At 42.4% G+C, this 16,124-nt stretch overlaps 1 protein-coding gene across 8 annotated transcripts in view; it reads left to right on the top strand.

The window, feature by feature from the left end:
• Positions 1 to 16,124, top strand: part of KCNMA1 (potassium calcium-activated channel subfamily M alpha 1) — a 720,064-nt gene that overhangs the window by 675,236 nt on the left and 28,704 nt on the right. For all 8 annotated transcript variants that reach the window (XM_063133180.1, XM_063133181.1, XM_063133174.1 and 5 more), the window contains one exon: positions 14,810 to 14,923. In XM_063133180.1, coding sequence (XP_062989250.1) covers positions 14,810 to 14,923 — 114 coding nt within the window. The remainder of the gene's footprint in view (positions 1 to 14,809; positions 14,924 to 16,124) is intronic.

Here is a 16,124-nt window from a genome sequence, read left to right on the forward strand (position 1 = left end):
ACTTACATTAGGGGTTTATCAGGCCCCTTCTTTGTAGGTCTTCAGGAAAGCTCTGAACCCACCCACCCCCATTTTCACAGGCCTTCCTTTATATTCAAGTCACTGCTTTTTGTTGTTAAGTTTTGTTTTTGATTTTAATTGGTAAACTCTGTTTTTATGGATTTTATTGAAATATGCTTTTATGGATTTTTTTTTAATGGCATCGACTTTGTATGGTTTCAGATAGATAGATAGATATATAGATAGATAGATGGGAACTCCGTAAAAGTGCAATTGAAGCACATTTTCAGGCTCCATTTGCCTTACTCTGTACACCTGACATTTTCATACTAGTTAAGAAGTAATTGTACTCAGAGACCTGGAATTTTCGTTATCTTCATCTGCTAAAAAAATGTTGGAGTACATATTGCAAAAGGAAAAAAAAAAGACTGCTGTGGTTATTACAGCTGCTGCTCAGGGGAGCTATTCAGATGCCTCATTTATTGGAGTTTAATAGATTAAAAGTCCAAATTGAGTCCCATGAAATAAGCCTAATCAAATTCTAATCTGCATAATTTCCCCATAAGCGGCAATGGGAAATTTTTATAATTTATGTTTCATCAGTTGCCAATCATGTGTTAAACAGCATTGTTACATTTACTTAACACAATATTTTTTTTGTTTGAACTGGCTTTTTAATCTTTATTTTGCTTTTTTCCTCCCCTTCTCCCTTTCATTAAAAAGAAACAAGGTGCATATAGAATGTGCTTCCCTAAGTTGTGTTTATAGATCTCCCCTCCTTTTAACAGTGAACTTTCCATTTTACAGTTTATTGACAGTCTGTCTCAGCAAACATCATGACACAGTTTAATCAATTTGTATAGGTTAGTGCAGACCACCGTTCCGTGACACCAAAACTAATTTCAGGGCATGGTCTGAAGGCACATAATGCAGCAAACTTGCTGAAGCCAAGCATTTCTGGATCTGCCCGTTGTTTGGATGTGAGACCACTTGGGAACACCTTGAGTTACATGATCGCAGAAAGGCAGGATACAAACGTGCTAAATAAAGTAAGCCCAATTAGCTTTGGGGAGGAGCCCAGCTCAACGGTTGAGCACATACTTGCATGCAGAAAGTCCCAGGTTCAACCCCGAGTGTCTCCTGGTAGGGCTGGAGATATTTTTGCCTGAAACCCTGGAGAACCACTGCCAGTCAGTGTTGACAATACTGGGCTAGGTGGACCAGTGCTCCAACTCAACAGCTTCATAGGTCCCTATGACTTATTTCTGAATATAGGCTTGCAACATAAAACTAACGATGACTTATACCAAGAAGCAGGGTGAGTTGGGATAACATTATTTGCAACTCTCTGGGCAGAATCCAACGGGCGTTTACACCTCCGTTGATTATCTTGCGCCCTGCTGATGCTGCTGGAAAAGCGGTGAGTCTCGCAGATTCCACTGTGTTCAGGACCCACTGCTTGCGCAACAGCGATTTAGTGCTTCCTAGAGGAAGCCCTGAAATGAGCGGAAACGGTTGTTTTTCAATCGGAGCAGGTCGGCAGTGGAACTCCTTTATGCAAGCTCTGCTAACCTGTCCCGTTCCAGAAATAAGCATTTTCACTCGTTTCTGGTTGCCCCAGAAACACGAAACCTTTCTTCCCCAAGTAGTGGGACCCGCTTGTGGACAGGAAATGGCAAGGTGTAAGGCAATCAGTGGAGGCTAAGTGCTCTGTTGGATTCCACACCCTGTGTCTAGTGCAATGTTTCACAATCAATAGTTATTTGTATTTATTTATTTATAATATTTATATACTGCTTGATATCTAAAATGGGTTCCGGAGCAGTGAACATAAGAAATAAAGTAGAAAAAGATAAAAAGATTAAAACAGTATTTTAAAATTGTTCAATTTAAGACAGAATTCCAATAAAAATGTTGACTGGTCAGTTGAGGAATACTTCCTGGAAAAGAGCTGTTTTCAGGAGGTGCCAGATGCACCACAGTGTTGGTGCCTGCCTGACCTCCAGTTACTTAAAATTGATTACCAAACAAATCGTCATCATATCAAAAAAGATGTACAAAAACTCTGCAATGATTTAAGTAGAATCACAGAAGCCATTGGCACAAAATGATCGCTAGCTTAGTTTTCACTATTGCATGTCGAAGGTGGGCAAAATCCAGTCTTTGAAGGCCTTTCTCCCGACCCGTTCAGTCCTGTGAGTTAGTTGTTGGGCAATCAGATGCAGTCTGCAGTCTATGTTTCCTAACACTGTTCCATTTATCCAGGGATTCTATCAGGAGTGAAAATGTTTATTGTTAAGGGATGTGTTCAACTCCCCTGAGACAATGTCCTAATCTTGTTCAAACCTTTCTAGTTCCCCTTTACATTTCTAAAAGAAATGCAGTGAAGAATGAAACTGTTCTGCCATTTTGTGTTTTGTACTTCGTTGTAAAATGAACGCTTTCTGTTTAGAAGTTGTTCTTGTCAGGAGGTTCAAAAAGTCAAAGAAGAGTCCGCACAGGAATCTAAAAGTTGGGGTCGGGGAAGAAACCTAGTTTTAATGGGAAGTAGAACATTAGAAAAACTCTTCTGACCTTCTGAGTAGCTAAGAGGTTGGAAGGGGGAGTTAAAATGAGTTAAAGAGCCAGTGTGGTGTAGTGGCTAAGGTGTCGGACTGGGAGTCGTGAGATCTGGGTTCTAGTCCCCACTCGGCCATGGAAACCCACTGGGTGACTTTGGGCCAGTCACAGAGTCTCGGCCCAACCTACCTCGCAGGGTTGTTGTTGTGAGGAGGAGGGTTATGTACACTGCCTGGAGTTCCTTGGAGGAAAAAAGTCAGGATATAAATGTAATAAATAAAAATGGTGTGTATACATGGAGCTGGCAAGCAGGCATATCACATGAAGGGTAGACATGGTAGAGCCCCTAGGAGCACCCCAATTAAACTTGTTGTTCCTCTTCACGATTGCAACCTGCTTCACCTGTCTTTCACTCTGGCCCACACAACAGTGGCGGTGAGAAGGTGGAGCAAGAGATGCCGCTATCTACTGTACTCACTGGCTCTCTGCTTGCCAAGTAAGCAAGTGGTTGCAATGAGAAGAAAGAGGAAGAGGAGCAATAACTGCTGGTGACAATGGTGGTGAGAAGTTGGGGGGGGGGGTCATTGAAGCAGGTTGTAATGTTGGAGAAAGAAGAAAGACAGAGTTCAGAACACTGAGATGGAGAGTGTTGCAGGGGAAAGAGACTTGAGAGACAACAGAAACTGGGCCAAAAGTGGGCTAGGATGAGCGGACATTGCTTTATTGCCATCTAAAGTGGGGAAACAGTCTAGACTAGGGACATGTCTACGCTGGGCGATATCCTGGGGATCGTCCCTGGATCATCCCTGTGCATCCACATGATGCACAGGGGATCCCAGGAGCAGGGATACCCTTTCTTTGCGGCTTTCCCCCCGGGTCTTGGGATGATCCCAAGAACTGCGAGTGGTGTGGCTGGCTGTCCCAGTTTCTTCCCTCCTTCCTGCGAGTGGGGGGGGGTGTCATCTGAGGGAAGGAGCCGGGATGGGAAGAGTCCAGGGCTATCAGGGGTGGAGTGGGGTCGGGCCTTTTTTTAAATTTACTTTTTAACTGGAGCGCAGCTGCGCTCCAGCTCCTGTATTCTTTTTTTAAAAAATGGCGGGCGTGACTTCTTCCTTCCTCCGTGGACGTCGCACGCTGCGTGTGAATGCAGGGGGAGGATCTCGCGATCAGCATATTGCGAGATCCTCCCCCTCCCTCCCGAATCGCCGGGAGGTGTAGACATCCCCTAGGTTTACATGCATGCCTCCCCCCCAATACTATTTTCATATTCTAATTGTTCTTACCGTTAACTGTTAAAACTGTTTTAAAATCTGGGGTTTCACCCCAAGAAAATAATTGTTACAATAACAATTAAAGCACATCTTTCCTAATCCTTTAGTAAAATATAAATTTGCTGTTGATTTAACTTTACTTGAATGCCTCAATTTTCACCCCACACAACACTACTTTGTAGAGTGAGTTGGTTGGGCCAGTAGCTACGTTACTGAGGTTAAAAGATTGTTTTAGTGGAGACAGCCAGGAAAGCTGTATGTCCACTTGATGGCAGCAGAGAGGACCACAGGAAGGGCTACGTAGCTGGTGTGCTCACCGCCCCTTGAGCTCATGGTGCAGGCTACAGGTCCAGCTGTCACAAAGACAATTAAGTTGAGCTGTTGAGAGAGTTCTGATAGCACCTTCCACTGTTTTTTTAGAAGTTTAATACAAGTCATGGGGCCACCTTGAATCTAATTAGGATCACAGGCTTTCGGCAGTGAATCCCCACAGGAGGAAAGGAAAGGAAAGGAACCTCTCGTGCAAGGACTTGAGTCATTGCTGACTCCTAGAGGGACGCCTGCTTTTGTTGACGTTTTCTTGGCAGACTTTGTAGCGGGGTGGTTTGCCGTTGCCTTCCCCAGTCGCGGTTACCTTTCCCCCAGCTAGCCGGGTACTCATTTTACCAACCTCCAGAGGATGGAAGGCGGAGTCGAAGAGCCAGCTGCCTGATAACCAGCTTCCGCTGGGATTGAACTCGGGCCATGGGAAGAGTTTCGGCTGCAGTAACTGCCGCTTACCACTTTGCGCCACACGAGGCTCTTCCCACAGGAGATAGGGGGGGTACCTTTTCTCCCTGTGCCTTTCCCCTCATGAAAATACCTTGCAGAACTGCTCTTTCTCCTGTGAAAAATATACAGGTGCCATATAGTACCCCGTAATGTTTTCCTCAAAGGATAATTAGTAGTTGGGGGGGGATTTTAATCAGGAAAATTTTAACCAGGGAGGGGAGGATTGAACCCCTGCTCCTCAAGCACTGTGGTCTCATTGGTTTTGCAACAGCTATTACTGTTTTTAAATGCAGCAATGTTAAAATTTCGTCATCACAATTGCACTGTAACATCTGAAACACTCTGAGAAAACGCATTTTGTCGGACAGGTATTTGAAAAGCTGGGTCAGATCTTGAGATTCTTAGTCCTTTTAAAATATTGACCATGTGTAGTACCTATAACGAGATACAGGAAAAGTTAAAAATATTATATTTGCATATTTCATAGAACTGTATCCGAATCTTCTGTTTCCCCTTTCTTCTTTAATCTGAAAGTGTCCAGTGACTCATTTGGTGGTGGTGTTTTTAATGTGCTTTATACCTTAGGTGTACATTTTAGGGTGGTACTTTAAAAAAAAACACTAGCTAAAATATAGCTCTTAACTTAACTGTCTGGTTAAATTTCATTTGGGAAGCAGTAATTTACACACCAGCTAAATACATGACTCACTTTGGTCTCTCCTCAGAAATACAGTTCTCTACTGTGCAGAGTTAAAGACTTGAAGAGCACTCTGCCCTAGAGTTCATGGCATATTGCTGGTGGGTCAAGCAATTCCCTCTGTGTAGTCTATGAAATCCACTGGGGAAACTTTGTTTTTCTACTCACTTGATGATAGGTGTGTGTTGTACAAATTAGGACTGAGCCCTTCCTAACCATAGTGAAGTTAGCTGTTAGTGAGTCCCTTGAGGCAAATTTCCATTCAAGTAGGGTGACCCTATGAAAAGGAGGACAGGACTCCTGTGTCTTTAACAGTTGCTCCTCCTATGCAGGAGCTATACTAGAGTGACCAGATTTAAAAGAGGGCAGGGCACCGGCAGCTTTAACTGTTGTGATGAAGAGGGAATTTCACCAGGTTCTCCATATATACAAATGACACCTGCTGAAATTTCCTTTTCAATTCAACTGTTAAAGATACAGGAGCCCTGTCCTCCTTTTCATAGGGTCACCCTACTTCCAGCATATATGCCTCTTCAATGTAACAGAAATGAGGCTATAAGACATAATTGTTTTTAATCAATAATCAACTTGGACAGCGGTGGGCAACTTATTGCACTACAGATACGTTGGCCTACAATTCCCATCAGCCCTAGCCAACATAGCCAGTGGTGAGGGATGGTGTAAGTTGTATCCAAAATAGGTGGAGGGCCGCAAGTTGCTCACCCCTGAACTAAAGCTTTGGTGGTGGGGTGGGGGAGTTATAATAGAGTTGAGAGTTAAGAGTACACCTTTATTTTTAAGGTGCTTAAGTTTAGCATGCTGCTGAAATTGGGATTGAATTGCTCTTTCTTATTAATGGTTTGGCTCCAAAGAGTCTTTACATGATTGGAATGCACTTCTGCTTGAGCCCTGGGAGTGACGGGTATAATCCCTTGTTCCTCTTCATGCTCTGTTCCGGAGCTTCAGGAGTGGGTTTTTAGAGGATACAAGGAGAAGCTGCTGGAATGGTGCAGGAAAGCCCACAGTACAAGCTGAACAGTGCCCATAACTTATGGTGTCCAAGCCAGTCTCTTTGATGCTATTTCCTAGATGGTTTTTCTACTTCAGGCAGGGATGGAGTGGATGAGGATAGGGGTACTGGGGGTGGGCCCAATGTGCACAGCCCCAGGCCCGTTACATGTATGTGTTGGAATTCCCTAACCAGGCATTACCATGTCTCCTCATTAAAAATGGGGTTACTTTGTGAAAGAAAGGAAAACTAAAAATAGCAGCCACCCCTCTTCTGTTTGATGGGTGCTAATCTTTAAGCCTGGACGAGTGGAAATACGAGAAGGAAAATGAAAATGAGTCTTTGGATAACACGAATCATTTCTGAATGAAGGCAGGCTCTGTGCAATAAGAGAGAATCTTTTCACACACCCCAAACATCCCTTACATCTCATGACTTAGCCTGTTCCTGGTGCGGTAATGAAATACTGCTTTCCTAATACCCTGTGACCTGAATTTCTTCCTGCTTTATGGGTGCTATTCCTTGACGTACAAATCAGTATTTTCTCAAGTCAGCATTTGATGATGGATGTCAAAATACAGGCCATGTATTATGCATATATAGCATTACCGATTTAAGGTGTTTACTTGTCAAGTTGAAGAAAGTCAGAAACTTCACATTCACTGAATTCGCACAGCTGTCACTTGCATTTTTTTCATAATTTCAAATGAAAGTTGTGATAAAACAGTTTAGGTTTCCTTCATTTTTTTCTGAAGGAAGAAAATAGACAGCATCTAAAATTCATGCTATGGGCTGGAAAGCAGACTGTAAAGAGGATGTTGCTGGAGGCTGGAATACGGACCGGTTTGACTGGCTCTCTTTGTCCTGCCATCTTTCCAAGATAATGGAAATAATAATTAGCATTTCAGTACCCTTTTAGAATGTTTAAAGTGTTTCACAATGAATGACCTCGATCCTAATTTTCCTTCTGTGAATGGAATAGTTCACATTAATGAGCCAGAGTTTACATTCATGAAATCTACTCCTGTAGGGTAGGAGACCATTGGGATTGGAACTATAGATGGAAAGGGCAGTTGAAAGGGAAATTTGTGTCCCCCTCCCACACACACTACATGATAGACATGATAGCACTCTTCAAATACTTGAAAGGTTGTCACACAGAGGAGGGCCAGGATCTCTTTTCGATCCTCCCAGAGTTCAGGACACGGAATAATGGGCTCAAGTTAAAGGAAGCCAGATTCCGGCTGGACATCAGGAAAAACTTCCTGACCGTTAGAGCAGTACGACAATGGAACCAGTTACCTAGGGAGGCTGTGGGCTCTCCCACATTAGAGGCCTTCAGGAGGCAGTTGGACAACCATCTGTCAGGGATGCTTTAGGGTGGATTCCTGCACTGAGCAGGGGGTTGGACTCAATGGCCTTGTAGGTCCCTTCCAACTCTGCTATTCTATGATTCTATTAATGAAGAGCAACTTCTTGCAGTCCTTCCAAAAAACCCGTGAGGTGGGTCAGCCTTATTATCCCCATATTGTAGATGGGAGGGGCTGAGAGAGCATGACTTACCCATAGAAGAATGTTCATGGCAGAGGGACTTCATGGCGAATTCAAAATGGAGGCTTCCTGATTTGTAGCACAGTCTCTTAGCCATTATGCAAAGAGAAACATTTTTTAAAGAACTATGTACAAGCCCCACATCTTTATAAAAGAAATATCAGGATAACTTAGAAAAAATAGTACTGACAAAATGCACAAAACCAAAGAAAAAATAAACATGCATATCTTGACTACGTATTTGTAAATATATGACTCCCTCTGTTTTTGCCATCTAGAAGAACAATAGTACATTATGCTAGTATCTGCAAACAGTATAGCATGTTCCAGTTACAGTTGCGCGGAACCCAAGGGTTTACCTGATAGAGACCATGATCTTAAAGCAGTGCCAGTCTGTAAAGAAAAGAAAAATGGCGGTGGCTGAATGGACTAGCTGGAAGAAATGCTGCTTAAGCCCATAGTGATTATTATACATTTTTGCCTCAAGAAGCACACCCTTAAAGAAGTGGTTGTGAAGACCTAGACTGCCTGACATGATTACTGCCATTTTTCAGTTCCCCAAACCAGAGTAATCAATCCTAACTAGTATATTTCTTTAACTGTCACCACTGCTACAAAAGCCTAGCAATCCCGTCTGTTGCCCAATCTCCATTTATTATTATTATTATTATTATTATTATTATTATTATTATTTATCATACTTATACCCTGCTCCTCAGTCAAAAAAGGCTCTTGGAGCGGCTTACAATTAGTTAGCAAAAAAGACAGTCCCTGCCCTCAGGCTTACAGCCTAAGAAAGCCATGACACACAAGGAAAAGGAGTTCAGGAGGGAAGACGGAAAAGAGAAAGAGAGAGAGAGAGATTAAGTGGACTGGCAACAGGGCTAAGTACATTAAGTACTTATAAATACTCGGAGGCACAGGTCAACAGTACATGGGCCCCATGGAAGCCTTCAGTGAGGCCTGCAGTGGGTGTTCAAGGCCCCCACCAAATTTTCCACCCCACCTCCACACATAAACACATCATACCACCAAATTTTGCTTCCTCCATAGTGCTGTTCTTTCCCTCTTAGGCTGGAAGAAAGAGAAACCTCTTCTTCCTGACCTAGCATGGAAGGAAAGTGAGCCACAGGTAGAGAGCAATCATTCTGCTTCCCTGAAAAGCTCGGAGAAGGAGAAAACTCTTCTTCCAGACCCAGCTGGAAGGAAAACTTAATGGAAGGCAAATGTGTGAATCTGAGAACCTGTGAAATTGGAGAAAGAAAATATGTAGGGTGACCGTATGAAAAGGAGGACAGGGCTCCTGTATCTTTAACAGTTGTATTGAAAAGGGAATTTCAGCAGGTGTCATTTGTATATATGGAGAACCTGGGGAAATTCCCTCTTCATCACACCAGTTAAAGCTGCAGGTGCCCTGCCCTCTTTTAAATCTGGTCACTCTAGTATAGCTCCTGCAGCTTTAACTGCTGCGATGAAGAGGGAATTTCACCAGGTTCTCCATATATACAAATGACCCCTGCTGAAATTCCCTTCTCTATGCAACCATTAAAGATACAGGAGCCCTGTCCTCCTCTTCATATGGTCACCCTAAAATATGTGTATGGGAAAAAGTGTGGGAAGGGAGATAGGGGTGTGTGTGTGTGTAAAAAAGAGAGAGAATGGGAAGAAGAGAAAGGAAAGACTATGTTTGAGGCTGTGTTACTGCACCTACTTGAGATGGTGTATATGCCTGAGTGTGTGTGAGAGGGAGAGAGGGAGAATAAATAGATGAACATAAAGTTTGCTGACCTGTTCCCTAGTGGAATTTCTTGATTCTTTGTCAGACTAGTTCAGAGAACTGATAATCAGACCTTCTTCCTGCAACTGTTAATTTGAATGAGCATGGGCAACTGAAAAGTTCTCTTACACTGAGGCCTTAGCTAGACTTAAGGTTTATCCCGGGATCGTCCCTGTTCATGTCAATGACACACAGGGGATCCCGGCAGCAGGCAGGGACGACCCCGGGATAAACCTTAGGTCTAGCTAAGGCCAGTGTTTCCCTCTTGTCATCTATTGTAAGATAATGAGTAACTGCTGTCAAAAGGGTTGTAGAGTCACCTTTTCTCCAATGCTGAAAGGTTTGGGACTCCCAGGAGATGCAGTTACAACATTGGTTTGGAGCTTTCACTTGGATAATACGTGTGTTTGGGGTAAATGCCTGTTACGGTTTCTTTATTCTCATAGGGCCAAAAGGGAAAAAAAGACAGTACTCTAAATTATTATTATTATTATTTATTTATTTATTTATATAGCACCATCAATGTACATGGTGCTGAACAGAGTAAAACAATAAATAGCAAGACCCTGCCGCATAGGCTTACATTCTAATCTGTATCTTGCAGCAACGTCGTCCCCCCCCCCCATTTTTATTCTAGAGCAGATCCTGACCCTCTGTACCTCCCTATATGATCTAATGATTAACAGGTATTTTGAATTTGTAAGAGAAATGTCCAAATTTGGCATATCCAAATTTCTTCAGCACTGAAAGAAAAGCATTATAAAATAGTAATTATTAACTGCCCTCTAGGATTGGTGGGAGCTGATGACTGATTATTACTTTTTCATGATATATATATATATAGGGAATCCTGCGATGGCACAAGGCTAAGAAATTGACAAGGAAGCACTGCTTGCCCTGGATTTCCCACAGTGGCCAAGTGTCCACTGCAGCTGCTTTTCGTAGTCCTTCCCTCAACTCCAGTATCATCAATCTTGGAAACTGACCTTTTCATATGGATGGACCCACACAGATCAGCCCTAGCTGTGTGGCCTAGCAAACCTGAGAACTAGACACAGACAAAGATGAACTATTTTGCTCACAGAGGATACTGTATGTCACCTCTGGAAAGAGCAGGGCAGCATCTACTCTGTCATGTATAACTGACATACAAGATCATAGAACAGTGCAGCCAACTTGCCCCTTCTTGGAATTCTTGGCAGGATGAGATACCCTAAAAGATCGTACAATTCATCCCAATATTAAATGGGTGTGATTGGCATCATTGCACACTTGTCATCCATCAGTATGAGGGTAAAATAATCTCATCACGTATATACACAATCCAAGGAATCTGGGCAGGAATCCATTTTTCATTGACTTTAATTCTCTCATAGCACAGCTGGTTTTTAACCCATTTCTATAGCCATTTAGGAAGCTGGACCTGTACTTTGCCTTGAATGCTCAGTTTCTGTGTGAAAAGGTGACTCATACATGTTTTTAATAAATACATGCATTTGTATACAGTTGTGCGGGACCAGCTTTTATTTGGGGAGAAACCTCAGCCATTTAACTTTTTCCCCCCACTTCAGGCATTTGCTGTGTGTGCAATTTGAAATTATAAAGCTGTTGACAGTCTGTCTCACAGAAATGCCATATGTGTTTCAAACAAACAGTAGAGATTGGATTGAGCGGGGTAAGGCTAAAAGCTGTCTTTCTTCAATCAGTAGGACGAGTCTACAGGTTTATACTGTAGCCTTATTCTACTTAAGATTACAAAGGACTACTTAGCAACAGCCGACAGAAAGCTCTGGCGTGGGCTGGTTCATGAAGTCACGAAGAGTCGGAAGCGACTGAACGAATAAACGAATAAACAACAAACTTAGTTCTACCTTGGAATGGCTCTGAATCACAGCCATCTACATGAAGCCTGATTTTCTCCTGTTCACAAAGACTTTCTGCTTCAAACCTTGTGGGTAGGACATAGACAGGACACATACTTATGGGCAATAATATAGCATGAAAGGTTGAGAGCTTCACTTTTGGGTCAAGGGCTGAAGTATAATCAGCAGAAACACTACCAGGGCAGGATCAACACTACTGCTTTAAAACAGTTTATAACAGTAGTGACAACTGTTGGGGCCCAGGACACACACCACATACATTTTTCAAAAAATGTCATATCCTGCTTGATGTAGAGCTGGCTGAAGAGGCCCTAAAATAACAATATGCATTAGCCCCCAATGGCATGAAGGGGCACCACACGATGACCTAACCCCTAGGCATCCACATATTGGCATAGTTACTTGTTGAGGAAATTATTTCATTTGACAGGTTTTAACTTCAGCCTTCCAATAATTTTTTTCCAGGGCAGCTTATACAAAAGCCGTGTCCGTAAAACAACCAGTATCATAACATTCAATATAGTTCAATGTAAGGAAGAACAATATTAAAAATACCGTAGCATAAGAGCTGCATAAAATCAATCACTTCAGGGTTAAATGTTATTTAAAAGGCATGAAAACAAAGGCACTGAACAGATAAAAACATGGGTGCCAGCCAGCTGAACCTTTCTGGGGAGAGCATTTCACAGAAGGCATGGCACCGCTGAGAAGACACTCTGCTTCAGTTCTCACGGGCACGTGGAGAAGGGCCTCTGAAAATGTCATTCATTCATTCATCCTAAACTTTTATATCCCAGCCTATAAGAAAAATTCCAGGATAGCTGACATGCCAACATAAAAGCAATTCTATATAAATGATAAAACAGATCAACAAATGCACAAATATAGCAATATGACAGAAATTAAAATCAATTTAATATCCAATACTGAATTAAACAGATTAAAAGGAATTCAGTGCATGTTTAGACCGAAAAAAGTACTACAACTCCCAGCATTCCCCAGCCAAATAGGATTTTGCCTGGCACAGAAATCAAGCAAACCTCTCTGAGGAAGGCATTTCATAATTGGAGCTCCACCACTGAAAATATGCTGTCTCCAGTAGCTACTTTCCACATTTCAGCTGGGAGGGACACCCGGAAAGGGGCCTGCAGAGAAGTTTACAACCTGGGCAGGCATATGTGTATACCGGTGAACCTTCAGTTAACCTAGTCCCAAATCATACAGGGCTTTAAAGGTCAAAAGCTTAGCCTAGTGTTTTCTATACCAAGAGGGCTCAGAAAGACTACCACCTTTACCCATTTATGGAATAATGCCTAAATCTATACTTCTCATATGATGCATTTTTGAAAGCCAACTTTTATGAAGAGTAATTATTGATAAGTGTAATGTCATGTGATCTCAGTGTAGATCCTGTTTGAAACAACACATTCTATTAAAAATTGAACTATAAAGATTGTGAATAATTATTGTGAACATTTTCAAAATGAAAACACAGATAGAGAGATAGAAAGACAGATAGATATAAGCATAGAAAGAGCCATGCAGGATCAGAGCAAAGGCCTATCTAATCCAATATTATATTCCCACAGTGGCCAACCAGATGCCCCACAAAAACAGCATTTTGAATTGGGCTTAGAAATGGACCAGAACAACCTAGCAGCTATGTTTGGAACTATCTTTTCCAGACCGAGTCCAAAAGTAGACCTACATACAAAAATATGGCTGTAGTCTATCTTGAAGCTTACTGCAGCATGGATAATGGACAAGGGTTTCTCTATCCAGAATGTGTTACAGTTGGTGCAGCAGGTGAAAGGCACTCTGAGCCATGGGGTGGGGAGAGGGGCGGTCTCTAGAGACAAAGCTTTGAAGATTTGAGATTTGCATGTAGAAGGTGGGTAGGAACTGGCAAAAGGCCTGAGAGCAAAGAGCCAAGAGAAACACTGCCCCATGTTTTAAATGGATATTGGGTTTTTTATATACTTTTTGGTTGTTTTTAAATTTTGTATATCTGTTTTTAATGTTCATTGTTTTTAACTTTTGTAAACCATCTAGAGAGCTTCAGCTATGGGGCGGTATATAAATGTAATAGATAAATAAAAATATAAAAATAACAGCTTGATCAATAAGCCCCACACTGCTAACATCGACTTTCAAGAGGAGGGCTGGAAACAGTCCAATCTATAAGAGGTTGAATAGGGCAGAAGAACCACCCACCAATAGCACCTTGCTCTTGTCTCAGTTCAATTAAGTGCTGGAAATTCACATAAAGATGAGTCCTATGAGTTAGTTCCCAGAGCCTAATGTTTTTTCTTGGGATGTCATGGATGAGGAACATGTGAACTTCCAGGTGTTGGTGGACTGCAATTCCCATCAACCCTAGCTAGCATAGCCAATGTGAGAGATGATGGGAGTCCGACAACATCTGGTGGGCCACTCATCCCCCATTATTGATGTTTGTTCCATGAGGTAGGCTGTAGTGTAAAGTCCATTAGACTTTTCCTGATTTTTAAATGTGTATGTGTATTGTGTATCTGCCACCTAAATGATTGCTAAGCATTCATTCGGCTGGTTTGGTTTCTAACACATGACATTGAAAGTCAGGAAGTATTTTTTACTGTCTTGGTGCTCCAAATAATTCTCACAGCCAAACTAGATGAGACACTATTAATGTAGTTAGCAACTATGTGAACAGCGTTGTGGCTGCTACTGTCTTTTTAAGTAATTAGCAGGGACAAGATTAGGGGACTTTCAACCTTCGCCCCTGCTGCAATCCTGATGCAGATCTCCACCCTATGCCTGCACCTGGAAAGTTTCCACGGCTGCGAATGGGATATTTTCTTCTTCTGCAAATAGCAGGTGTACAGTGGAAACCAGATTAGGACCGCAGTGAGGGGCAAAGGTTTAAAGGCCCCTAGCCAAATATATGCCAGGTCCTGATCTGGATCTGGATCTGGATCTGGATCTGGATCTCTCTCTCTCTCTCTCTCTCTCTCTCTCACACACACACACACACACACACACACACACACACACACACACACACACACACACACACACACCCCTGCCCACCAGCCTGCTATTTGCTTTTTTAAAGCCATTCATGCAATTGCTAATAGGACCAGTTGTCTCATCTAATTTAGCCCTCAATTATAAAATCAATGAGCTATGTTTGAACTGTATGCATTTCCCTCTAAGTAACAAACCTCCACATGACCTGGTTTCTTTTTGCTTTGTAACTTAAGAGTCCTAACATAAAATCAAAGATTTTGGGTGATTTTTTTTTCTCCACAGGGTTTTCACCACCAGGAATGGATAGGTCATCACCAGACAACAGCCCAGTGCATGGCCTCCTACGTCAGCCCTCCATTACAACAGGAATTGATATCCCTATTATAACAGAGTTAGGTAAGAGAAATGCCCTCTAATGTTCATTTCCCTACCTATTTTCTTTTTTCTTTTTGCCAGCCTAGGGAAATGAAACTATTTCATAACAACCTTCATTTAACTTGCTGGTGTGTGAAGGGAAAATATAATAGTTAAGCAGGGTCCCTCTTTAAAGCATTTACATAACTTCTTCCCTTACTTGGTGACAATGTACACTACACCAGAGTTTGATAGATAGGACAAAGAATTGTTGCATGGGGGCGCGGGGGGCAGGGAATCAGTGTGTAGCATGGGGCACACTGACGACAGTATTACCGTATTTCTTCAATTCTGAGAGGCACTTTTCCCCCCATATAAACATCTCTAAAAACGGGGCGCGTCTTAGAGTCGCGGGTGCGTTATTTCTTCGAATCAAAGCTTTTTTTTCTGTTGGTGGTACTGAAATTAGTGTGTGTCTTACAATCGATGGCGTCTTAGAATTGAAGAAATACAGTAACGCAAAGTTGTCGAGTGCAGTATTCTGCTGGCATTAGAAGATACCACAGGTCCACAGACAGTGGGGTTGGTAGCATGCCTGGAGAAAAGCAGGTGGTCCCACAGGCTTCTTTGTCCCCTCCTTTCCTAGGAGGGGCTGTATGGTTACAGGGGACATGCAGACCCTGCTGCCTGCATCTTAACTGGCACTAAAGATAGACTTGTCAGGCCTTTCTCTCTTATGCTAACGGATTAATGACTAATTTGTGCTATAACAGTGCAGGGAGTGCTATCATGGTGAATGCAGTGACTGTTTGCTTGTTTTCATTTCTGCTGTGGCATTAGACAGTGGCTGTTCTCCAGTTGTGTGACGCGTGAAAGCCATTCTGTCTCTCATGGTAAAGACAAGCTTGATTGGTAGTCCTTTGGTCCTTTTACTTTCTTTCCATTTAGTTTTGGACCTGACCTGTCTTACTCCTTTACTGTATTCTCTTTCTGTGCCTTCTCCTCTCCCTCCGCCCCAATCCCCTCTTAAACACTTTACTTATTAGCTAAGCCTGGCAAACTTCTGCCTTTGGTTTCAATCAGTCAGGAAAAAAACAGTGGAACTCACATTCTAATGATAACTGAACTGGGTAAGAAGTGCCTTTTTCCTTCACATCAACTGTCTTTTGTTTTATAGTTGTTTCTACCGTCATTGGCTTTCTCTTTTATTTATCTGGCTGTATCAGAAGGCGCTTCCCCCATA

The sequence above is a fragment of the Elgaria multicarinata genome, chromosome 8 (assembly GCF_023053635.1).
Source record: "Elgaria multicarinata webbii isolate HBS135686 ecotype San Diego chromosome 8, rElgMul1.1.pri, whole genome shotgun sequence".
Lineage (NCBI taxonomy): Eukaryota > Metazoa > Chordata > Lepidosauria > Squamata > Anguidae > Elgaria > Elgaria multicarinata.